The 21001-nt window shown below is 34.3% G+C and overlaps 1 protein-coding gene across 1 annotated transcript in view; it reads left to right on the forward strand.

Annotated features, from left to right (window-relative positions):
• Nucleotides 1-7451: 7451 nt before the first annotated feature.
• The window catches only part of LOC137405234 (glutamate receptor ionotropic, NMDA 1-like), a 44950-nt gene continuing 31400 nt past the window's right edge, over nucleotides 7452-21001 (forward strand). The window contains 3 exon segments of the mRNA XM_068091464.1: nucleotides 7452-7469; nucleotides 8782-9024; nucleotides 12148-12276. Of these exon segments, the coding sequence (XP_067947565.1) occupies nucleotides 7452-7469; nucleotides 8782-9024; nucleotides 12148-12276 (390 nt within the window).

Genomic DNA, 21001 nt, shown 5'->3' on the forward strand with positions numbered 1-21001 from the left:
AGATATTGTCTTCGATTTGTTCATCTAAAAACTGAAGGTGTCTGTTTTGGCTTTCTTGGATGACAGCCTGTTTTAAGCAGTTTTCCCAACAATACTCAACAGGAGAATCAAGTTAATGTATAAAGTTTAGATGTATTTTTTCTTACTCAATAATTCCCAAATTTATTGCTAAATGGTTGATGGCCAGCATCATACATGTTTGTCTCACCCAAGCTGCTAGCTGATGCGATGCTATAACTTTACATTTGTGTCAGTTCTGTTTCTTGATTACTGTTCCAATACCAAGAATTGACTGTTCATCTACTATGTTATTTATATACATGGTAGACGTACTCATGTTCAAAGCAATCTATAACTTCATCCCTGCATATATCGTCATTCCATTCAATTTTGCATTCTAGTATCCTATTTTAGGATAATGGCATGACTACAGCTTACTTGAGACAAGTACGCTTTCCTGTTTTGTGTCTAGCTTTTTGTTCTGGCTGTGTTTCTGCGGCAACCGCATGCACCGCGAAGTCATATATAAGAGCAAGATCTGTCCTAGCATGTACACTCAACAGCAATTATTTTGTGCTCTAAGTTACATTATAAACACAGCGTAAGTAACCCATAACACTCAACTAATTCTAGGGTAAATTACTGTTCATTTTACGTGTAATAATTGTTTGTTTCATGCTTGTCCAACTCAATATTACGAAATGCTCATGTTCATTGGTTTGGCTTCTCTGCAAACCCATTTTATCGAGTAGGTCGACACCTGGTGGTCGACACCTGGATGTGATTGGTTTACTATCATAGTTCAAGTATGTGTGCTTATCAAACATTTCCTGTTTTAGGTACTTTTAGCTAACCTTGAACTCTATTCTAAATGCTAGTCAAGCATCAAATGATAGATCTATTAGTATGCATTTACCCGTATATATATATATATATATATATATATATATATATATATATATATTTGCATAATTACTACATGCGCATTCAACAAAGAATAAACAAACAAATGATAATAAATTAACTTCATGGACACTTGGTTTTGTATACTTGAGACCGGATCTCGAGAAATCCTGAGCCAGTTTCCGTTCAAACATTGAGAATTTATAGTAAAGTAACTTATTAAATGAAACCTTATAGTGAAGAAGCCTGATTGGGTTTCTGCTCAAACACATCATATAAAGAATAAAATCATTAGACAGAGTGCATCAGGCAGTGTCATACACAGCGTTAAAATTTAATTTATTGAAGTAGCTTCTCCGCATGAATACACTAGTCGTCGTTTCTAGTTGTCTGGTAAAAGCGTACAGAACGTTATGGTAAGTGAATCTAGTTTGTAAATCACTCGTGATTGTCAAAACCCATAGCTGACTAGTTTTTGGTACAACAAATCACGGAAGAAACATGTCACTCGTGTTTCTCGCAGTTGCCGAATTATAGAAACACTGAATTCACAAGAGAATGATTACTATCTTGCACATGTAATCTATTATAAGCCTTGGTCAGCGGTAGCTCACTCCATGTATTTCTAGAGCTAAGGTGAGCTTATGGATTTTGCGCAAAGTTTTTACGATAAGTTAACCATCACCGCTGATGGTACAGTCTGGAAACGGTGTAATACCATTGGCATGTAGTAAAGCTATGCCTGGATCACGTTTTGGGATATAATTTCTTGATTTTAAATCGAGCAGTTAAAAATTGATTTGACTAAAGGTGAGTCAGTTATGTATGTCAAATCATTCACCTAGTGCACATAATTTAAATTGATTTGACTAAAGGTGATTCAGTTATGTATGTCAAATCATTCACCTAGTGCACATAATTTAAATTGATTTGACTAAAGGTGAGTCAGTTATGTATGTCAAATCATTCACCTAGTGCACGTAATTTAAATTTTGAGTGGTTAGATAATGATTCAAGTGTTCGACAAATCATTGAATACAGAATAATAGAAATAAAGCATAGGTTTAAGACAGGTTAGGTCATCAGCTTCTTCTTTTTTCATTAGTTGATTTAACGATGGTGTTAGAGTGTTTCATGTGTCATTATTATATCACCAGCCAAATGCCTGGCGTTGCACAGGTAACAGAATAATTACCTATTGAATTTGAGTATCCTACCTGAAAAGCTAGATCAAATACTAAAACTACCCACGTTTTGGGCCAGCTTAACAATTTTTATGCGTAATGGTCAACAGTGATAATTATTAACCCCAAGCAAGCACTTTACACACGAGTATCCCAACCAATGTAACTACTGTTTGACAAAATGAATACTTTGAGTTCTGCGTAGCTTAATGATTAAGTTTGTCGCCTGTAAATCTGGAGGTTCCGAGATCAAATCCAATGTTGTGCAAATTTTTTCTTGCTAGATTTTAATTGCTATAGCTGAATACAGGGTTTAACAAAAAGATAAAAAGACAAACACTAAGATTTATAGATAAATATGTGTATGTATTATTATAGTCTACCTCTACCATTGCTATAAGTTAAAATGGGGACCAAATCCTTATCACACAAAAAGCAGAAATGACAAGAATTGTTGAAAGTTCAAGTCAGGAAATGGTTAAATCTAAAGACTTAAATTTTTGTGGTTACTACCTCCAAATGTCATTTACAGAGCATAGCCTTACGGAACTGCCTTCAACAGTACATTCAGGATGAGTTAAGTAACAGGGCTAAACTTTGCCTCAGCCTTACATTCAGTGATTTATCCACTAACACAGCTACATGTAAACATGTCTTTTAGTGATGTCATTTATTTCTCAATCCAAGTTCTAAATCATTGTTTTTTAAATCAAATTCTAAGTTACCCTGGCATTTGTCTAAAATCAAATCGAAATTCGGTAAAATCACTTATTTGGACACAGCTTTGACACGTACTACCTGGTACTGAACAGTCTCTTTATTGGTCCATTTTATGCTGAAGCAATTATTTACTCAAGTCATCAGGATTAAATGTTGACAAGATTAAATATACTTCAGTAGGCTTGCCTTGTCTCATTTGATAGCTTCAAAAAACAAAAAGTATGTAAAATCTTCTTCATTTTTTCAAGATTAAATTAGATTTAAAGTCACAATTTTTGTGTCAGTCTTGAATACTCAGAGTAGATTCTGTAACAATATCTTCAAGCTAATTTTAAACCATTTAATATTATTTATGTTAATACTCATGGGATTGACCTACACGTGCAAATGTTGCCGCAATGACGGAAATGATGCCATCACTGTTACAGTGATGGCATCATTTCCGTAAACCGTAAATTTTCCATCATTCTGAAAAATTGATATTTGTAAACACATTTGGAAAATTACGGAAATGATGCCATCACTGATACAGTGATGGCATCATTTCCGTAATTTTCCAAATGTGTTTACAAATATCAATGTTTCAGAACCGCTTTTCATTTATATTTAACATATATTTATCATTTGGTTGTTAACTGCCAAACTACTATTTAAAATATCAAATAAATATTTTCTGGTTACTTATTGCCACTTGTTCACACTTACAAAGTGTCATGGATGTGTGTTTAAGACCAAAGTGATCATCGCCAATGTACTTAAGTTATTGTGATCCTAAGACACGTTCTCAGATTGGCTTACTAGCTTTATAGTAAGGACTGTCAATTGCGTCAACATGGAATAGCTTTTAGTTCGTGTTCATTAATTATTAACTGTATTGAAGCCTAAAGTAGGTCAAAAGAAGTGAATGTATGCCAAAATAAACTAAAGGATTCGATGCATAGTGATTATGCCTTGACGAATTGGTTTGAATAACTTTATTTAAACCATCCAATTTACATGACATGAGATAAGATCTAGTTATGAGTTTGTAGCAGTTTGATTGAGCTATAAATAATTTTTATATGCGGAAAATTATTTTACTTTGTGTTAATTAGATTTAACGGTGTGTATGTATGAAGTGTTTGGCTTAAATGAACCGCGTAACGTGTGTGGGTGTTTGTTTTAAATAACCAAGTTATATATCTAGCAGTTACCATATAATCATCCATTCTATGAATGGTTTGTCACGCAAACCAGGATTGACTTTAGTTGTTACACGTGCAAATGTTGCCGCAATGACGGAAATGATGCCATCATTGTTACAGTGATGGCATCATTTCCGTAATTTTCCAAATGTGTTTACAAAGATCAATGTTCATTCATAAGTTTTATTATTGTGGATGTGACTGGTTTGGAGAAATTTGAGTGAATGTTGGCTTGATACAATGAAGCATTGCAGCTTTATTTTCACCTTAATTGTAAAAAGAAGTTATGTACTCTTCAATTGCTTGCGCGTTGTCTAATTATATGATAAGGGCCTGCTCATTGATGTATGGTTAACCCTCTTAGTTTAACAAAAATGTGTTTTATTCGTTTTCACAAATGAACCTCATTCCATCAATAAACTGAAAGTTGTGTTCTTTAGCTCATCGATTCACCCAAACATGGTAATCAAACCCTTTTTTTATTTAGCTATGTTATTAATTAACACTATCAAAATTTTTGTACATAGCGCATATTTTTTTTAAAAGTTTGCACAAATGGTTCTTCTCTTTCATTAATCTGAAAGGTACCGTAGTTACGTTATGATTATAGTGTATGAATAAATGCATGTACTAACAGCATATGTAACCTTGTTGTTTCCGATTTTCAAAATTTCATTCATCAAGTCCTTTCGGGTAATTCTATAAGCTTTATGTAGATAATTATTTTACTTTTTCATTCCTATTTGAGTTGTACAATGTATACATATATGATACTTATACATGTAGTTAGTTATTCATAATGAGCTTGGCTAGCTTCAAGCGAGACTCTTCAGAATTCATGCCGCAGAAATCGTTGAATCACTTCAATTGCGCCCCTAGTGCATTCGCATTACTGTTAATTGGCTTGAGTGGCGTACACGGACTCGTAGTCACTCGTAGAGGTATTATTTGTTAAATAATTCATGGCATGGTGAGTACACAGTGATATTACTGTTAGAAATAAACATACGCAATGTAGTGTAATCGACGGCTGGCAGGCTTGACTAGTGTATACAGTTTATACAGTATATACAGTTTATGCAATTAGTCGGAAACCAGCTGTAAAAACTCACGCATTGGCTTTTCCTGTTGTAACTAAAAAAAATAAGCGGTTGGTTAGCTGCACCGACAATGCAGTTTGGCACCAGTTGTTTTGCATTATAAGGAACATACTGCAATCAGGATCATCGGTAAGTCTAAATATAGATTATTTATGTAAATTTGAATTTGTATCCAATGTCCTGATTTTACTAAACAAATGCCTTGTTTCATGAAGAAAATAACAGAAACGCTTCTTGTCAGTTAAAGATTATTAGCTGTATGACGATCATTATAAGCTTTGGATTTGTACTCTCAAGTGCTATACAAAATGCTACTTGAAAAATTTTCTGCTTCACACAAAAACTGAATGACATTTTGTAAATGTACAACAAAATTTAAAAGAATCAATACTCATTTATGGACTCCATCAATACATCTATTCAACCTTTAGATACAGTATGAGAGTTTAAACAGAGTGGCAAATAAGATTTCGAGTGTTATAGAGGTTAGAAACACTGTGAAGGTCAACAACCTCTGCAGGTAGGTTAGTTGACTACACTGAAGTTTTTGACATAATTTAGACATCTAATCATACATGTTTGTAGACCTTATTCTGGCATTACATATTTGTACCATTAACAAATGTAAACCATGCGAAAGTCTGGGTTGGTTTTTTGGTACAATGTACTAGTGTTTGTACGTTATGTGCTGATTGAGAAAATTGGTAGGTAGACTGGTTTTATCATAACGCTGAAAAGGTTAACTGGCATTGAAAAAGGACTAAGAGCAATATTAGAGATTTTTAATCAACTTTCAAATGAATGAAGTTCAATATTTTTGAATTCTAGTTTTTTAGTCTGTTTAGTAACTTTTTTGTGTTAACTTTCCGACTGGTGTTAAACCAGCTAGGCAACTCTATGTGGAAACCTTGTGAGTAGATGTCACCGCACCTGCAGTGAATTGCATAGTTTGTATACCCACCGGTGATCTTGTGTATCCGTTATATCCTGTGATCATGTCTTGTGTGTTCAAATCTGATAGATGATTGTATTGTGAACATTTATAATTATATTTGTAATCAAACCAAACTTTGTAGTTTGTACTAATAGACAGCATTAGATGATGATTTGTAAACTCATTGAACATGGCATCATATTTTCATTTCCTGTTGAAGTCTTCTAATTGTAACTCAATTACATCTTGAGAATTTTAATCCTTCGACACGCCTTTTAAGATCTTTATAATTGTAAATCCTTGTTTTTGATTTTTGGTTGTTCATTGAAGCCTTGTTATTATCTAATAACTTTTGTTACTCTGTAAAATAGGTACTTTGGTTGTGCTAGAAATATATTTTCAAAAGAGTGAAAACTGTTCTAAAAAAAGAAATGGTTTTTATGTATTTCTCAATATATGTGACAGTGGCCTCAGCTATATTTTAAATATGAATTTCAAATGCTTTTGTCTAAAAACTATTCTATATTTTGGCAATAGAGCACAAAACTGTGAATTTCAGATAATCATTAGCTAGCATTTCCGAAAGCAAGCTTTAGTCACACTGCTGTTTTTAGTAAACTTGTAATAAAGTACCACTGATTGACCAACTGATAGTATCATAGTGAAATAGTTTCACGATGCTACCAAATAAATGCACAACTTATTCTTTTCTCTCATTGATCTGAAAAAATTTGCATAATATTGCTTGTCACAAGTATAACTTCCATTTCAACTTGCTTTCGATGTTGTAAGAAAGCAAGGTCTGGCCTGTTCGATTCTCTATTGAATTACTGAACTTTTTATATCGACAAATACAGCCATACAGTCGAACCAATTTAGTAGTTAGCATAGTTAGCCATTTGGTTCGGGATGTTCGTGCTAAATTCTGCTACATTGCTATATATGACTTGGCTGAAAAGTCCGTTTAACTTATCACTAGTGTAAACTTTCAATCAAAATCGTATCCTACATTTAGTTTGGTAGTTTGGAAGCCTTTTGCTAACACTTTACTACTAGATATAAAATTTGACTGACTGTATACTGCTGTAAGGCAAACCATTCCACTCTGCGAAAATCGATGATGACAATCCCTCTGAGGACTGAGTTTTCAACGCTTCTTTTGATCAACTAACTCTAATCTGGTTTAGATTGTAGTGAAATGATCTAGGCTGTCTTTGTTATAACGTTTCACCCAGGTGTTTATTCAGCAGGCTGGGGTATTCAGACAAATGATCTCTATTGCACAAAAATTGAATTAATCCTCGGTGTACAGGAGTCTTCCAAAATCAAAGGAGAGTTTCGCCCTGTTAAACTGTAGAGTACCCCGAATAGAAAGGCATATCTGTCCTCATTGGCAGTCTACCCTGGTAAATAGCAGATTTTCGATATGGGTGTGTCTGGTAAGGTTGGAGTAGCAAATAGCAAATGGTTAAATTGTTAGGATAGTCAGAAAAACATCTGTTCCCCATTTATAACGACAGGAAAGTTTACAAAATGTTCATACAAGGAACCTACTGTAAAATACTCATTCAAGGGACCTGTTTTAAAATGCTCATTCAAAGGACCTGTTATAAAATACTCATACAAGGGACTTGTTATAAAATCCAGTCATTGGAGTTGTTTTTCAAAGTGTATTATTTTAATGTTTGTGTACTTTCGAAAAATCTATGAAAAATGTCATGTGGGACATTAAGCTGCATGCCACGCCAATTGCAAGCGTAACAAACAACATCAGTCCATTTTTAATGAGTTGAAGTGATCTGTTGCAACCGACCAATAGCAGATCACTATTATTTCTCGGCATTAACTTACTTGTTAGTTGTTTTAATGCATTTATTTTGGCTAGTAATCTATTGTTATAATATAGCATGTATTTCTTAGCATCAATTAGTTCTAATAGGTAAATGAAATGTTCATGACAAATTGCTAGCATAAAATAGTGGAATTACTTGCTATCTTTCATAACCATCGCCTTTGGAGATTTTGCTGAAAAAGTTACTTTTGGCAAGTATGTAGTATATTTAAATTGTGTGCAGAATTGGCAAGACACAGCTCTTGTTTGAACTATATACATTGATGTCACATAAACAACGGCAATTTTTTTATACTTGCGTCTTGTAAGTATTTTACGAGATGAATCTAGTCTTTAGCTTATTGAAGTCTTGTTATAATAGTACAACTAGGTCCACTTCAAGTAAAACTTGCATTATTCTAGTTGCATAATTTTCTAATAATTTTTGCTTGCATATTAGACCTTTCCAAAATAAAATTATAAAAGTTCTCCTTAAAAGGTAGTAGTCATGTGTCACATTGATTTTTATTAGCAAGTAATATAAATTAAAAGCATGAGAGTTAATTTTTCATAAAAAAGTAAAAGAAAATGCTTTGTTTTTTGCTAAAAGTTGCTTAGCTAGATTCCGCTGAACAAGCTTTTTGGCATCTTATTCTTTATGGCATGAAATCCAGGAGGAGATTACTTCCTCTCTTTAGTTCAAATGCGACTAAAGTTACAAGACCCTGCTTATGAAGTAAAATTTGGTAGGAGCGTCATTCACTATCTAAATGGTGGCATCTGTAACACATTTTCAGCTTTTTGCACATTCAAAGTTAAAGTATCCCTAGTTTAGAATTTATGAGTTTGTGAGCTTGGGTTTATGTCTAAAAGAATTTTAGGGTTCTAAAACTTGCAAAGTGTAACAGCAAATATTTTCTTGCAGGATATGAAATACAAAAGCTTTCTTCTAGCCATTCTCTTGGCATGCACATCTTATGGGAGGGCTCTACAGAATATATCTATCGGAGGCATACTAGCTACAGAAGAGAACTTAAGACTTTTTATGAATATTGTTGCTGATTTGGAAGCACCTCCTGGATACGCGTATCAAGGAGTGCCCATTACCATTGGTAAAAATCCGGTGGCAACTGTGAATGATGTTTGCTCGCAGCTGGTGACAAAAAAGGTAGGCAGAGGTTCTTCTCACGCGGTCTGTGATATTTTTTGTTCATACTTTTGTCAGATTTAGATATAATAAATGCAAATGTTTTTAATGTTTAACACAGCAGACAGTTAAAAAGATGATTTTAGTTTTTCTGCCAATAATATTTACCTTCAATTAAACCTCTCGAGTTTCATAAATGATATTTTGTCTTGAAGTGTAAGAATATAATTTCATGTCCTATTATTTCACTTTTACAGTGTTTTGAATAAGTAGCGAGCAAGAACTTTTTTGATATTAATGATCATTATATTGTGTATTCAGCTAAATTTTTGAAAAGATTTTAGCTAATCATTATAATTGTAATTATTATCAGCAAGCTATGCATTACCTATGAAAGACATTGCTTATTGGATTTGGGATTTGGAAACTCAACAACTGTATTTACTCTACTCGTACTGGTATTAAAATCTACTTGCGGAGTGAAGTGTTTGGACTCGCGGAGAAAGGAAGTAGTTAGAAGAACTAGTGATGTAGGGCGGGTGAGGATGAATGATAGTGAGGGAGGGTGCGGAGTTCAAGGACAGGTGTGGAAAGGTGATGGTGTGTAAGTGAGGCAGGGAGAGATGGTGAGAAAGAGTGAGGATTAAAAAAAGATGTGGAAAGGTCAGGGCGGGTGGGAAATGGCGTGAAAAGGTGAGGGTGAGTGAGTGCGGGTGAAAAAAACGAGGAGCTTAAGGAAAGGTGTGGAAAGGTGAGGGTGAGTGAGTGAGGGTGAGAAAGATTGAGGAGTTTAAGGAAAGGTGTGGAAAGGTGAGGGTGAGTGAGTGAGGGTGAAAAAAACGAGGAGCTTAAGGAAAGGTGTGGAAAGGTGAGGGTGAGTGAGTGAGGGTGAGAAAGATTGAGGAGTTTAAGGAAAGGTGTGGAAAGTTGAGGGTGAGTGAGTGAGGGTGAGAAAGATTGAGGAGTTTAAGGAAAGGTGTGGAAAGGTGAGGGTGAGTGAGTGAGGGTGAGAAAGATTGAGGAGTTTAAGGAAAGGTGTGGAAAGTTGAGGGTGAGTGAGTGAGGGTGAGAAAGATTGAGGAGTTTAAGGAAAGGTGTGGAAAGTTGAGGGTGAGTGAGTGAGGCTGAGGAAGATTGAGGAGTTTAAGGAAAGGTGTGGAAAGGTGAGGGTGAGTGAGTGAGGGTGAAAAAAACGAGGAGCTCAAGGAAAGGTGTGGAAAGGTGAGGGTGAGTGAGTGAGGGTGAGAAAGATTGAGGAGTTTAAGGAAAGGTGTGGAAAGTTGAGGGTGAGTGAGTGAGGGTGAGAAAGATTGAAGAGTTTAAGGAAAGGCGTGAAAAGGTGAGGGTGAGTGAGTGCGGGTGAAAAAAACGAGGAGCTTAAGGAAAGGTGTGGAAAGGTGAGGGTGAGTGAGTCATGAGGGTGAGAAAGATTGAGGAGTTTAAGGAAAGGTGTGGAAAGTTGAGGGTGAGTGAGTGAGGGTGAGAAAGATTAAGGAGTTTAAGGAAAGGTGTGGAAAGGTGAGGGTGAGTGAGTGAGGGTGAGAAAGATTGAGGGGTTTAAGGAAAGGTGTGGAAAGTTGAGGGTGGGTAAGAAATCAGGTAGAAAGGTGAAGTATGAAATATGGATGTACATATGGCCTCTACATAAATTATTCTTTATACTATGGCTTGTTTGTACAAGTGTGTGTGAGTGCATGTGTTTCCTAGTGCATATGCTCTAACTTGCTATTGTTTGTTTGTATTTATTAGTGAAAGCCCCCCTTGTGTTCTTTACTCACTTTCCTTTATGGTTTACAGCATTTTTGTATGCTGATTGCATTTTCTCTTTAATATACCTACATTTTTGCTATTTCATGCCTTCTATTCTATTACAGTTGTTTGTAACACTGTTTTGTTCTATAGTAAATTACAGTAAATTTTAGATTAACACATGCTTACAAATAGTTCTATTGTAGAAATTGGATGCTTTCCGTGTCTCTTTTTTAAATGGCCTATATCGGTGCTTAATGCTTCACGGTACTCACGGTACTACATATGTTTAACGCTTAGCCTTTAATGAGTCAAAAACTTTCTCATCAAGGCTCTGTGGAACGTGACCACATGAAACTAACTCGAACTCAATGGTCATAATGCTTCAAGATTTCACTGCTTGTGTTAAATGGTGCTTGAATGTTTTGTTAGTCCTGTTGAATGGTCATCAATGACCAATTCCTTTCTACTGTAGAATTTAAATAGAGACCAGGAAGTCATTGTTCAATTAGAATACGGTTGCTATATGAGTTAATCAATAATAGCAGCAGGTTTGTGTTAGCAACAGTCATGGCTTACAACAAACCTTAAAGTGTGCAGCTTCAAAAGGTTTTAGGTTATTGCTTAAGCTTAAAGCAAATTTCATTTTTTGTCATTTACGCATAGTGTGCATTAATGTGCATAAGAAGTTGTAGAATCACATTAGATAAGCTGTGAGCTGATTTAGTATGCTAGTAGGATATGGATTACTAGCATACATACGTTTTGTGTTTTATATAATACATTCGCGGTTTCATCGCTACACCTCACTCAGCCCTCCAACCTAATTCGTTCCTACAGCAATTAGTCCCAATCAATATCGTATAGAAGATAAATGAAGGCTTTAATAGCTTCAGGAGATATACGCAAAATGGCAAATTAATGATTGATAGAAACATTTGAATTGTTCATATTTACTAATTTTAGTATCAAAAATAATGGGGTAATACGGTGCTATACTACAGACTTGCCAATGCTTGTCAACATTTCGCACGTATTGAAAACTGTTATATGTTATATAACAGATTTGGTAAGCACCCTATGATGTGAAGTGTTATATTACGATAACATGCATTTGAACATATTTCTAGCTGTAGTAAAATTCTATTACTAACATGTTGTGGGTTTTCACAATAGTTTCATTGGCACATACCTATATTGTTTGTAGGATCATAGGCAGACAACTCCATTTTCACAAACCTTGATAGAAATGTAAACCTACAAGAATGCTAAAAACTCTGGCAGCGTTTACTCAAAAACTCTGGCAGCAATACTCAAAAAGCGTTGGCTCATGAAACCTGAGGCATTACATTTGCTGTTTTACTAGTTCAATTTTTGTTGGATCACTCATTGCAGGTTGTCACGGTGCTGTTTGATGTTTCACCGTCTATGGACAGATTTATGACCTCGGTACCATACACACTTGAGTTCTACAAAATACCTGTGGTGGGCATTTCATCCCAGAGCAGTGTTCTTTCCAGTACTGTAAGTACCATATTGCTTGTTTAATAGCATGTTTTGTATATTTAACCACATATAGTTTTGCTTGGACCTGTATTTAACTTTGAGTTTTAATTTTGCAATGGTCCATCTTTACAATGTTTCTGTGGAAGACCTTGATAAGTGAATTTGTGTGTCCAATTTTTTCATTTATGTACATATATTAATTTTCGTATAGCGAATGAGACCTAGCGGTATTTTCTCTATCACTTTGGAGCAGAAATGCTATAAGTTTTATAGGATTTTTAGGAATTTAGGATTTTTATCAGGCGCGAACAAGCCTGATTTCAAACAAATGATTGACATACATTACAAGTCTGATACTAAAACATGGTGGCTGTACACTGTAAGTCTAATACTAAACACATGGTGACTGTACACTGTATGTCTAATACTAAACATATGGTGGCTGTACACTGTAAGTCTGATACTGAACACATGATGGCTGTATACTGTAAGTCTGATACTAAACACATGATGGCTGTACACTGTAAGTCTGATACTAAACACGTGGTGGCTCTACACTGTAAGTCTAATACTAAACACATAGTGGCTCTACACTGTAAGTCTGATACTAAACATATGGTGGCTGTACACTGTAAGTCTGATACTAAACACATGGTGGCTCTACACTGTAAGTCTAATACTAAACACATAGTGGCTGTACACTGTAAGTCTGATACTAAACATATGGTGGCTGTACACTGTAAGTCTGATACTAAACACACGATGACTGTACACTGTAAGTCTGATACTAAACATATGGTGGCTGTACACTGTAAGTCTGATACTAAACACATTATGACTGTACACTGTAAGTCTGATACTAAACACATGGTGGCTGTATACTGTAAGTCTGATACTAAACACATTATGACTGTACACTGTAAGTCTGACACTAAACACATGGTGGCTGTACACTGCAAGTCTGATACTAAACACATGGTGGTTGTATACTGTAAGTCTGATACTACACACAAAATGGCTGTACACTAAGTCTGATATTAAACACATGGTGGCTCTACACTGTAAGTCTGATACTAAACACATGGTGGCTGTACACTAAGTCTGATACTAAACACATTATGACTGTACACTGTAAGTCTGATACTAAACACATGGTGGCTGTATACTGTAAGTCTGATACTAAACACATTATGACTGTACACTGTCAGTCTGATACTAAACACATGGTGGCTGTACACTGCAAGTCTGATACTAAACACATGGTGGCTGTATACTGTAAGTCTGATACTAAACACATTATGACTGTACACTGTAAGTCTGATACTAAACACATGGTGGCTGTATACTGTAAGTCTGATACTAAACGCATTATGACTGTACACTGTAAGTCTGATACTAAACACATGGTGGCTGTACACTGCAAGTCTGATACTAAACACATGGTGGCTGTATACTGTAAGTCTGATACTAAACACATTATGACTGTACACTGTAAGTCTGATACTAAACACATGGTGGCTGTACACTGCAAGTCTGATACTAAACACATGGTGGTTGTATACTGTAAGTCTGATACTAAACACATGGTGGTTGTATACTGTAAGTCTGATACTACACACAAGATGGCTGTATACTGCAAGTCTGATACTAATACAAGATGGGTGGACGGTGTGATACATTTGCAGTTATTTTAGAGCTGACCATGCCTACCCTTTCTGGTATTGGAATACTACGTCATGAAATTGGTGTGTTTAGCATTTTCAATATATTCAAATAATAAGAAAGTATACAGAAGGCTATTCAACCATGAAAGGTTTTTGTCAAGTTTTGACATTTTCACAATATGATAGTGTAATAAAAACAATAAGAAAATTAATATCTTGAGAATAAATATGCTATTAAATTTCAAGTTCCCAGGCTATTTTAGTTTTCTTAAAATTTTCATCATTATTAATATTGTTATTATAAATAATACTATTAATGATAATTATAATACTAATAGTAATAGTTATTAATACTGTTATCTGCTGTTAACACTGTACCGCTCTCAAACATAGTATCTTTTGAGTACTAGATTTATATTGGTTGTCACTGCTAGTAATGATGAAGCCTGTGATTACTTCTTATGTTCAGCTCCATTACGGCACATAGGAGAATCTTTTAGCAGTGAGAGGAATATCTACTTTTGCAAATTCGTAGTCTTTCCTCGCCGAGTCTACAAGGCTGTTCTTGATCTGCAGAGAGACATAGAAAAGATTAATTCCAAAAGTATAAAAGCTCCAGCTCATAGAAAAAGACTTATTAAAGAAAAACTTACACATAACTTTAGTAGATTTTATCAGAAAGTATCGGTATTTTTCTATCATTTACGATTGCTTCTGATGTTTAAGGTGATCTGACTGCGCAAATGTTTTGAGATTGAAATTGACAAAACTTGGTCATAGTTAAAACGCTCAGAAGAAATATCCGTGCAGAAATAGTGTCACTAGTTTTGTGCCTGCCTGTCTCTCTCATTATTGATATCGGCTATTACATTCAAGTTGCAGCGTTATGCTTCTCTATTCTGTCGGTCTCTTGGCTGAAGTGCAACTATCGACATCATAATTACCCTTGCATTTGAATCTGAGCATTTTAAAGTTCAGAAAAAGCTAAAGTTCATCTTCAACTAATATAAAACGCGGGGAATAAGCTGTAGGTGGTGCAGAGAATAAGCTGTAGGTGGTGCAGAGAATAAGCTGTAGGTGTTGCAGAGAATAAGCTGTAGGTGGTGCAGAGAATAAGCTGTAGGTGGTGCAGAGAATAAGCTGTAGGTGGTGCAGAGAATAACCTGTAGTATTTCAGTGTCATGCTGCGTTGCTCGCAGCTTTTAAAATTTGTACTCCAGTTTAGTTCCTGGCAGCGAATTTTTTTTTCCCAAACAGGTTTACATACGGCAGTGAAATTTTGGCTCCTGATTGGTTTTAGTAATTGAGTTTTAGTCATCAAATCCTACATCATTACATTAAAAGTCAATAGTTATAATTAGAGAGGAACACAAAATTCCAAAATTTCATTCAAAATGGTTTAAATTAATGAGTTTTAAGTGAGCGCCTCTTACGTTTTAACAGCACTTTTTGAATGATAACATAAGTTTTACTACGTTATTTAGAATTTTGTGTTCCTTTCTAATTATAACTATTGATTTCTTATGTAATGATGTAGGTTTTGGTTACTAAAACTCACTTACTAAAACCAATCAGGAGCCAAAATTGTACTGCCGTATATGTTAACCTGTTTGGGAGAAAAAAATTTCGCTTCCTGGCAGCTCAGGCTAGGCTAAGTTTAGATCTTGCTCACCTTAGGCTGGCCAATTTACTCTGGTCACGCAATCCAGTTGTTGACACATGACACCATTGGTTATATTGATTTTTAAACTATCATTTGGATAATTGAATCATTTGACATTTATATTATTAAAACTTGTATGCCGTGTATAAAGCTTAATTGCTAAAAAGCGATTCAAAGTTTTTTGGTTATGTTAGTACAGATGCTAGTTACTGATATTTTCATCATTTACGTTAGTAATCTGCAGTGAAGACTACCGGTCTACAGGTAAAGCACAATTACGTGCTTAAAACCACTTTGGAGTTGCTTAAAAGACGTCAGACGTGCCTTGGTGTATCTGAACTTGCAAAACGGATGAGAGGCAATAAACTCAGATTAAATGCGATCATGAAGTAATAGAGAGTGCAAAGTGAATAGGTGCTATAGGCTTATAGTGAAATGAACTTAAGTGCTCCGTGTGACTCTAGTTTAGGCATGTTATGATGGCTGTAGAGATTCTATATAATGGACAGGTTGTATAATGCTGAAATCGCCTATTACACCCTTTTTCTTCAGCAAATTCAAAAACAAGCATTGTAATCATAAAAAATGATGAATTACAGATGTTGCGGAAATCAAATGATTAGCTGTGATTGCCTCAAAAATTGTGTTTCCTCTTAATTCTCATGAACGGATATGAGCCGATCACAAATATTATTAAATTTCTGTTTTTCATGCTTTTAGACATTTTTAGTGTAAAGCAACAGAGTTGCAATGCTGTATTTAAAATAAACTGCCTTTACTCTAACAACCCAAGTCGTAGTTTTTGCAATAAAATTGTAGATGAATTGCATCATAAATTTTAAGTCTGAAAAAACAACAATGTTTTTTGTCAGTTCAAAAACATATTTTTCTTCTCTTACCTAGTAGTGGTCTAAACTGGTTTAGACAACCGATAAAATGTTTTTGTTTCCCCTTTTCAAATTTGCTGTTGCTTTTGTTAAATTAGCATTGAAGTTATTCTCTCCTGCCTATGATAGTATCTGTTGTATAGTTCTGATAGATGGCATCAATTCATGCCTGAAACTTGAAATGTCAACTGAGAAGGAATTATATTTTGCATTTTGGCTGAAAGCGACGCTCTAAACAAATACTCGTATATTCATTCTCGTAACATTCGTCACATGAATGTTACGATAATTCGCTCCTTATCGCACTTCTGATTTACCAGTTAATTATATTCATCTTATTCTATTAACGGAACAGTACTTTTCCGAGAACTCTTATGACAACCACTCGGAACAGCAAACAATCATATGACATAAAACTCACCAGTGGATTGAATATAATGTATCTTATAATCATCAGGAGACACTACAAGTAGAGGATATAGGAGACAGGAAGTTCAATAGATTAATAAGCGTTACAGGATCCTGTTGAGTCATATTATTTGTAAATGCCAAAGACTGCTTTGTGATACATCTATGCCAAGCTCGGAATTATAGAACTTCAAGACATTGATAGATAGATTGACAGTTAGGAAATATTCTCCTGGGAACTCTTTAAAAAGAATGCGTCTTTCTCAGTTTTGAGCTACTTTCGGAAATGCAAATGAGTGCTTGCCACATGCCAAAAGCTCAGCGTAGTAGCAGCGGCAATTCTAAAAAATCTCTTTTCAAGCCCTATTCGACTCAAGCAATAGCTCTCTAAATTCAATTCCAAATAAATAGTTAATTTAAAGAAAAGATTATTAAAGAAAATATGATATTAACTTATGCATTATAATAAATAGATACAATTTTATATAATGATTTTTTTAGTTTAACAAAATTTTAGTTGAAACCATTTTAAAAAACTCAACTAATTCATAGCAGATACTTTTTAAAAATCAATAAATGTATACCTGTGCAGCATCCCGAATGCTATTCAACTTTCGTATATGTATTACAGTTGTAATATAAAACTTAATATAATTTGGAAAAGTATACATTTGATCTGTATTTTAGGCTTAATAAATTTTTTATTAGTGACAGTTTATTATTTCACATAGTTGACACTTATATTAAAATACTAAAATTATCTACTCAAAATTATAGAGCAGACAACTTCATAAAACAAGTTCAGTTATAACTCAGTTAACCAACTCAACTCACTTGTGTGGTGAGGAATCCTACGAATATATATTCATAGAGCAAACGATGATTTTCTAACAGCATTCCATAGACAATAAGACTTCCATAGGTTGGAGGTACCATCAGAATAGTATTCAGGTTCGTGCTTCTAAAAAGTCAATATATCTGAATACCGTCAGAATAGTATTCGGGTTCATGCTTCAACAAAGTCAACAGATGCTCTTATGGTATTGTCCCTATACAGTATCTCGAGTTTGTTGAATTAAGAAAACTGCTAACAAATGCATTCTCACCACTACCATAAAAGGTCCAAAACCTTTCTGTAGCTTCAGTAAATTATGTGTAGCTATATATTACAATCGTGTACCACTATTGTTTAGTTGCTGCAGAAATATTGATTACTTGAAAACGGAAAATGAGACGTGAGTAATTGCAAATGAGTTATGCCTACAGCTGATTGTCTGTCAAAGACTTTTATAACCACTGGTCAGTTCTGTTAATCCTTAAGCACTGACACGGCTCATGTCAGTCTCAAGTGCGAGTTCAATAGTTATTGATTAAGGCTATTATCTTTTAACTGAAACTCGATCTTTTCTACAGTTAAAGTCCTTCACATCTATTGCACTCATATGCCCTTCTACAGAGAACCTCTCTAACATACACTGTAATGTAATGGTGTTTCCTCTACAGAGAACCTCTCTAACATACACTGTAATGTAATGGTGTTTCCTCTACAGACAACCTCTCTAACACACACTGTATTGTAATGTCGTAATTTTTTTATGTTATGACAGTCTCTTTGGTATGTTTTCTTCCCCAAACAGCCACTCCGACATATAACATCGTATTGCTCTTGTTCTGATGTTTCCTTTGCAAGCAATTTTTGTCCCATGCATCGTATTGCCATTTCCTTCTCAACAGTCTCCATTAAACTAACCCTTTCGACTTATTTCGAAGCATATTTTTAATGCTCTTTTTTTAAAATCTCGCTTAAAATTGCTTGAAACTCAGTCAGCAGCTTTCAAGCTAGTTTTAGACTAGTAATTAGGATCGACTAAGAAATAGCCTAAGTTTGCCTAAGAATAGCCTAGATTCTATCTATCATTATTAAAAATGTCTAAGTCTCACATTTCTCTTGTCCCTTCACTATCTACAGTTACCAAATTTATTGAAATGAGCTCATAGTTGCCTGCTGTGCTGATAACAACTGTACTAACTGCTGTACTGATAACAGCTGTACTAACTGCTGTACTGATAACAGCTGTACTAACTGCTGTACTGATAACAACTGTACTAACTGCTGTACTGATAACAGCTGTACTAACTGCTGTACTGATAACAGCTGTACTAACTGCTGTACTGATAACAGCTGTACTAACTGCTGTACTGATAACAGCTGTACTAACTGTTGTACTGATAACAGCTGTACTAACTGCTAACTGATAACAGCTGTACTAACTGCTGTACTGATAACAGCTGTACTAACTGCTGTACTGATAACAGCTGTACTAACTGCTGTACTGATAACAGCAGTGCTAACTGCTGTACTGATAACAGCTGTACTAACTGCTGTACTGATAACAGCTGTACTAACTGCTGTACTGATAACAACTGTACTAACTGCTGTACTGATAACAGCTGTATTAACTGCTGTACTGATAACAACTGTACTAACTGCTGTACTGATAACAGCTGTACTAACTGCTGTACTGATAACAGCTGTACTAACTGCTGTACTGATAACAGCTGTACTAACTGCTGTACTGATAACAGCCCGCTATGGAAATCTCACCTTAATGTTAGTTTCTTATTGTTCAGGTTACTCGATCTCTTTTTAGGTTTGTGGAAATTGGCAGCCGCCCATGAGACCAATTGTGTCTAAAATCATATAATAAAGCCATTTTATTAGCGATCATGATGTGATATCTTATATACAATGAATACTAGTAGTCTAGTTTTAGTGTCATAGAATGATTGTTAGACAAGTCACAGTATAAAACAATATGCCACATTATTACTGCATGCCAAGATAATCGATCGATTGAAGTTATCTGATAGAAAATTAGACTAAATTACAAATTTTGGATCCTTAAACATATAATTATAATAATTAAATAAATACCCTGTGAATAAAAAATTCAAAAGCCATAGATACTGCATAAAACCTAGACTAGCTGAAGAATATCAAAAAAGATATGCAAACCTCTATATTTAACCATTTCTAGTTATATATACTGTATATTATTATATCTATGTATATATATTTATATATATATTGTATATATGATGTATATATTTATATTTATTTATATAGATATACTTATATATATATATATATATATATAAAATTGAGAAAAAATGAAAGTTAAAGTTAAGTTTAAAACAACTTTATTACTAATAGTTTCATATTGCCATGCAATAATCATTTGATGATTATTGCATGGCAATATGAAACTATTAGTAATAAAGTTGTTTTAAACTTAACTTTAACTTTCATTTTTTCTCAATTTTACATCGCTCTATTTTAAAATTGAGCACTTTCATGCAAGAGACTGTTCATACTGCATCTACTGTATATATATATATATATATATATATATATATATATATATATATATATATATATATATATATATATATATATATATATATATATATATATGTATATACTTATGTGGAATTACAAGATAGGTTTGTACCATGCTGATGCTTAGTCGTAAAACTGGATTGTTGCCAACAAGCTAAATTTGTGATCACTTTTAAATAATGTCCGAAACAATGGCCAAAATAGTTATAGATGCAAGTGTTTTACAGCATATAATTCTAAAATTATATATGGTATGCCATATTTAATTGTATAATTGTACATATAAAATTGTATATTGCATGGCATATAGGTGTGTGAAATTATATATGATTGAATATGGCAAACATTACAGAGCTAAACACTTATCTAGAGTTGATTTGTACAAAATATGTGCTCGAGGTCAAGGTCAAACACACTCCACAACATCTTTTAAGCTGTCATATCCCTACTTGCGTCCTCCAAGTGTCATTGTCAAATATTGAGTGACACATTTGATACACACTGCCACACTACTCTGATGAGAAAACCACTATTTTGTTCTTTCCTTTATTGACAGCAACCACCTTTATCACTTTATCATAATTTCTATGACCTCATTGGCTTTGTCAACTGATCATAAATAAAACTCCCATTAATTCAAAATGCAAAATTACTAACTGCATGATTTTTTTCAGCTCAATTTGAAATAAACATAAATTTCCTTAAAACCAATCTCAAATTG

The sequence above is a fragment of the Watersipora subatra genome, chromosome 9 (genome assembly GCF_963576615.1).
Source record: "Watersipora subatra chromosome 9, tzWatSuba1.1, whole genome shotgun sequence".
Classification (NCBI taxonomy): Eukaryota; Metazoa; Bryozoa; class Gymnolaemata; order Cheilostomatida; family Watersiporidae; genus Watersipora; species Watersipora subatra.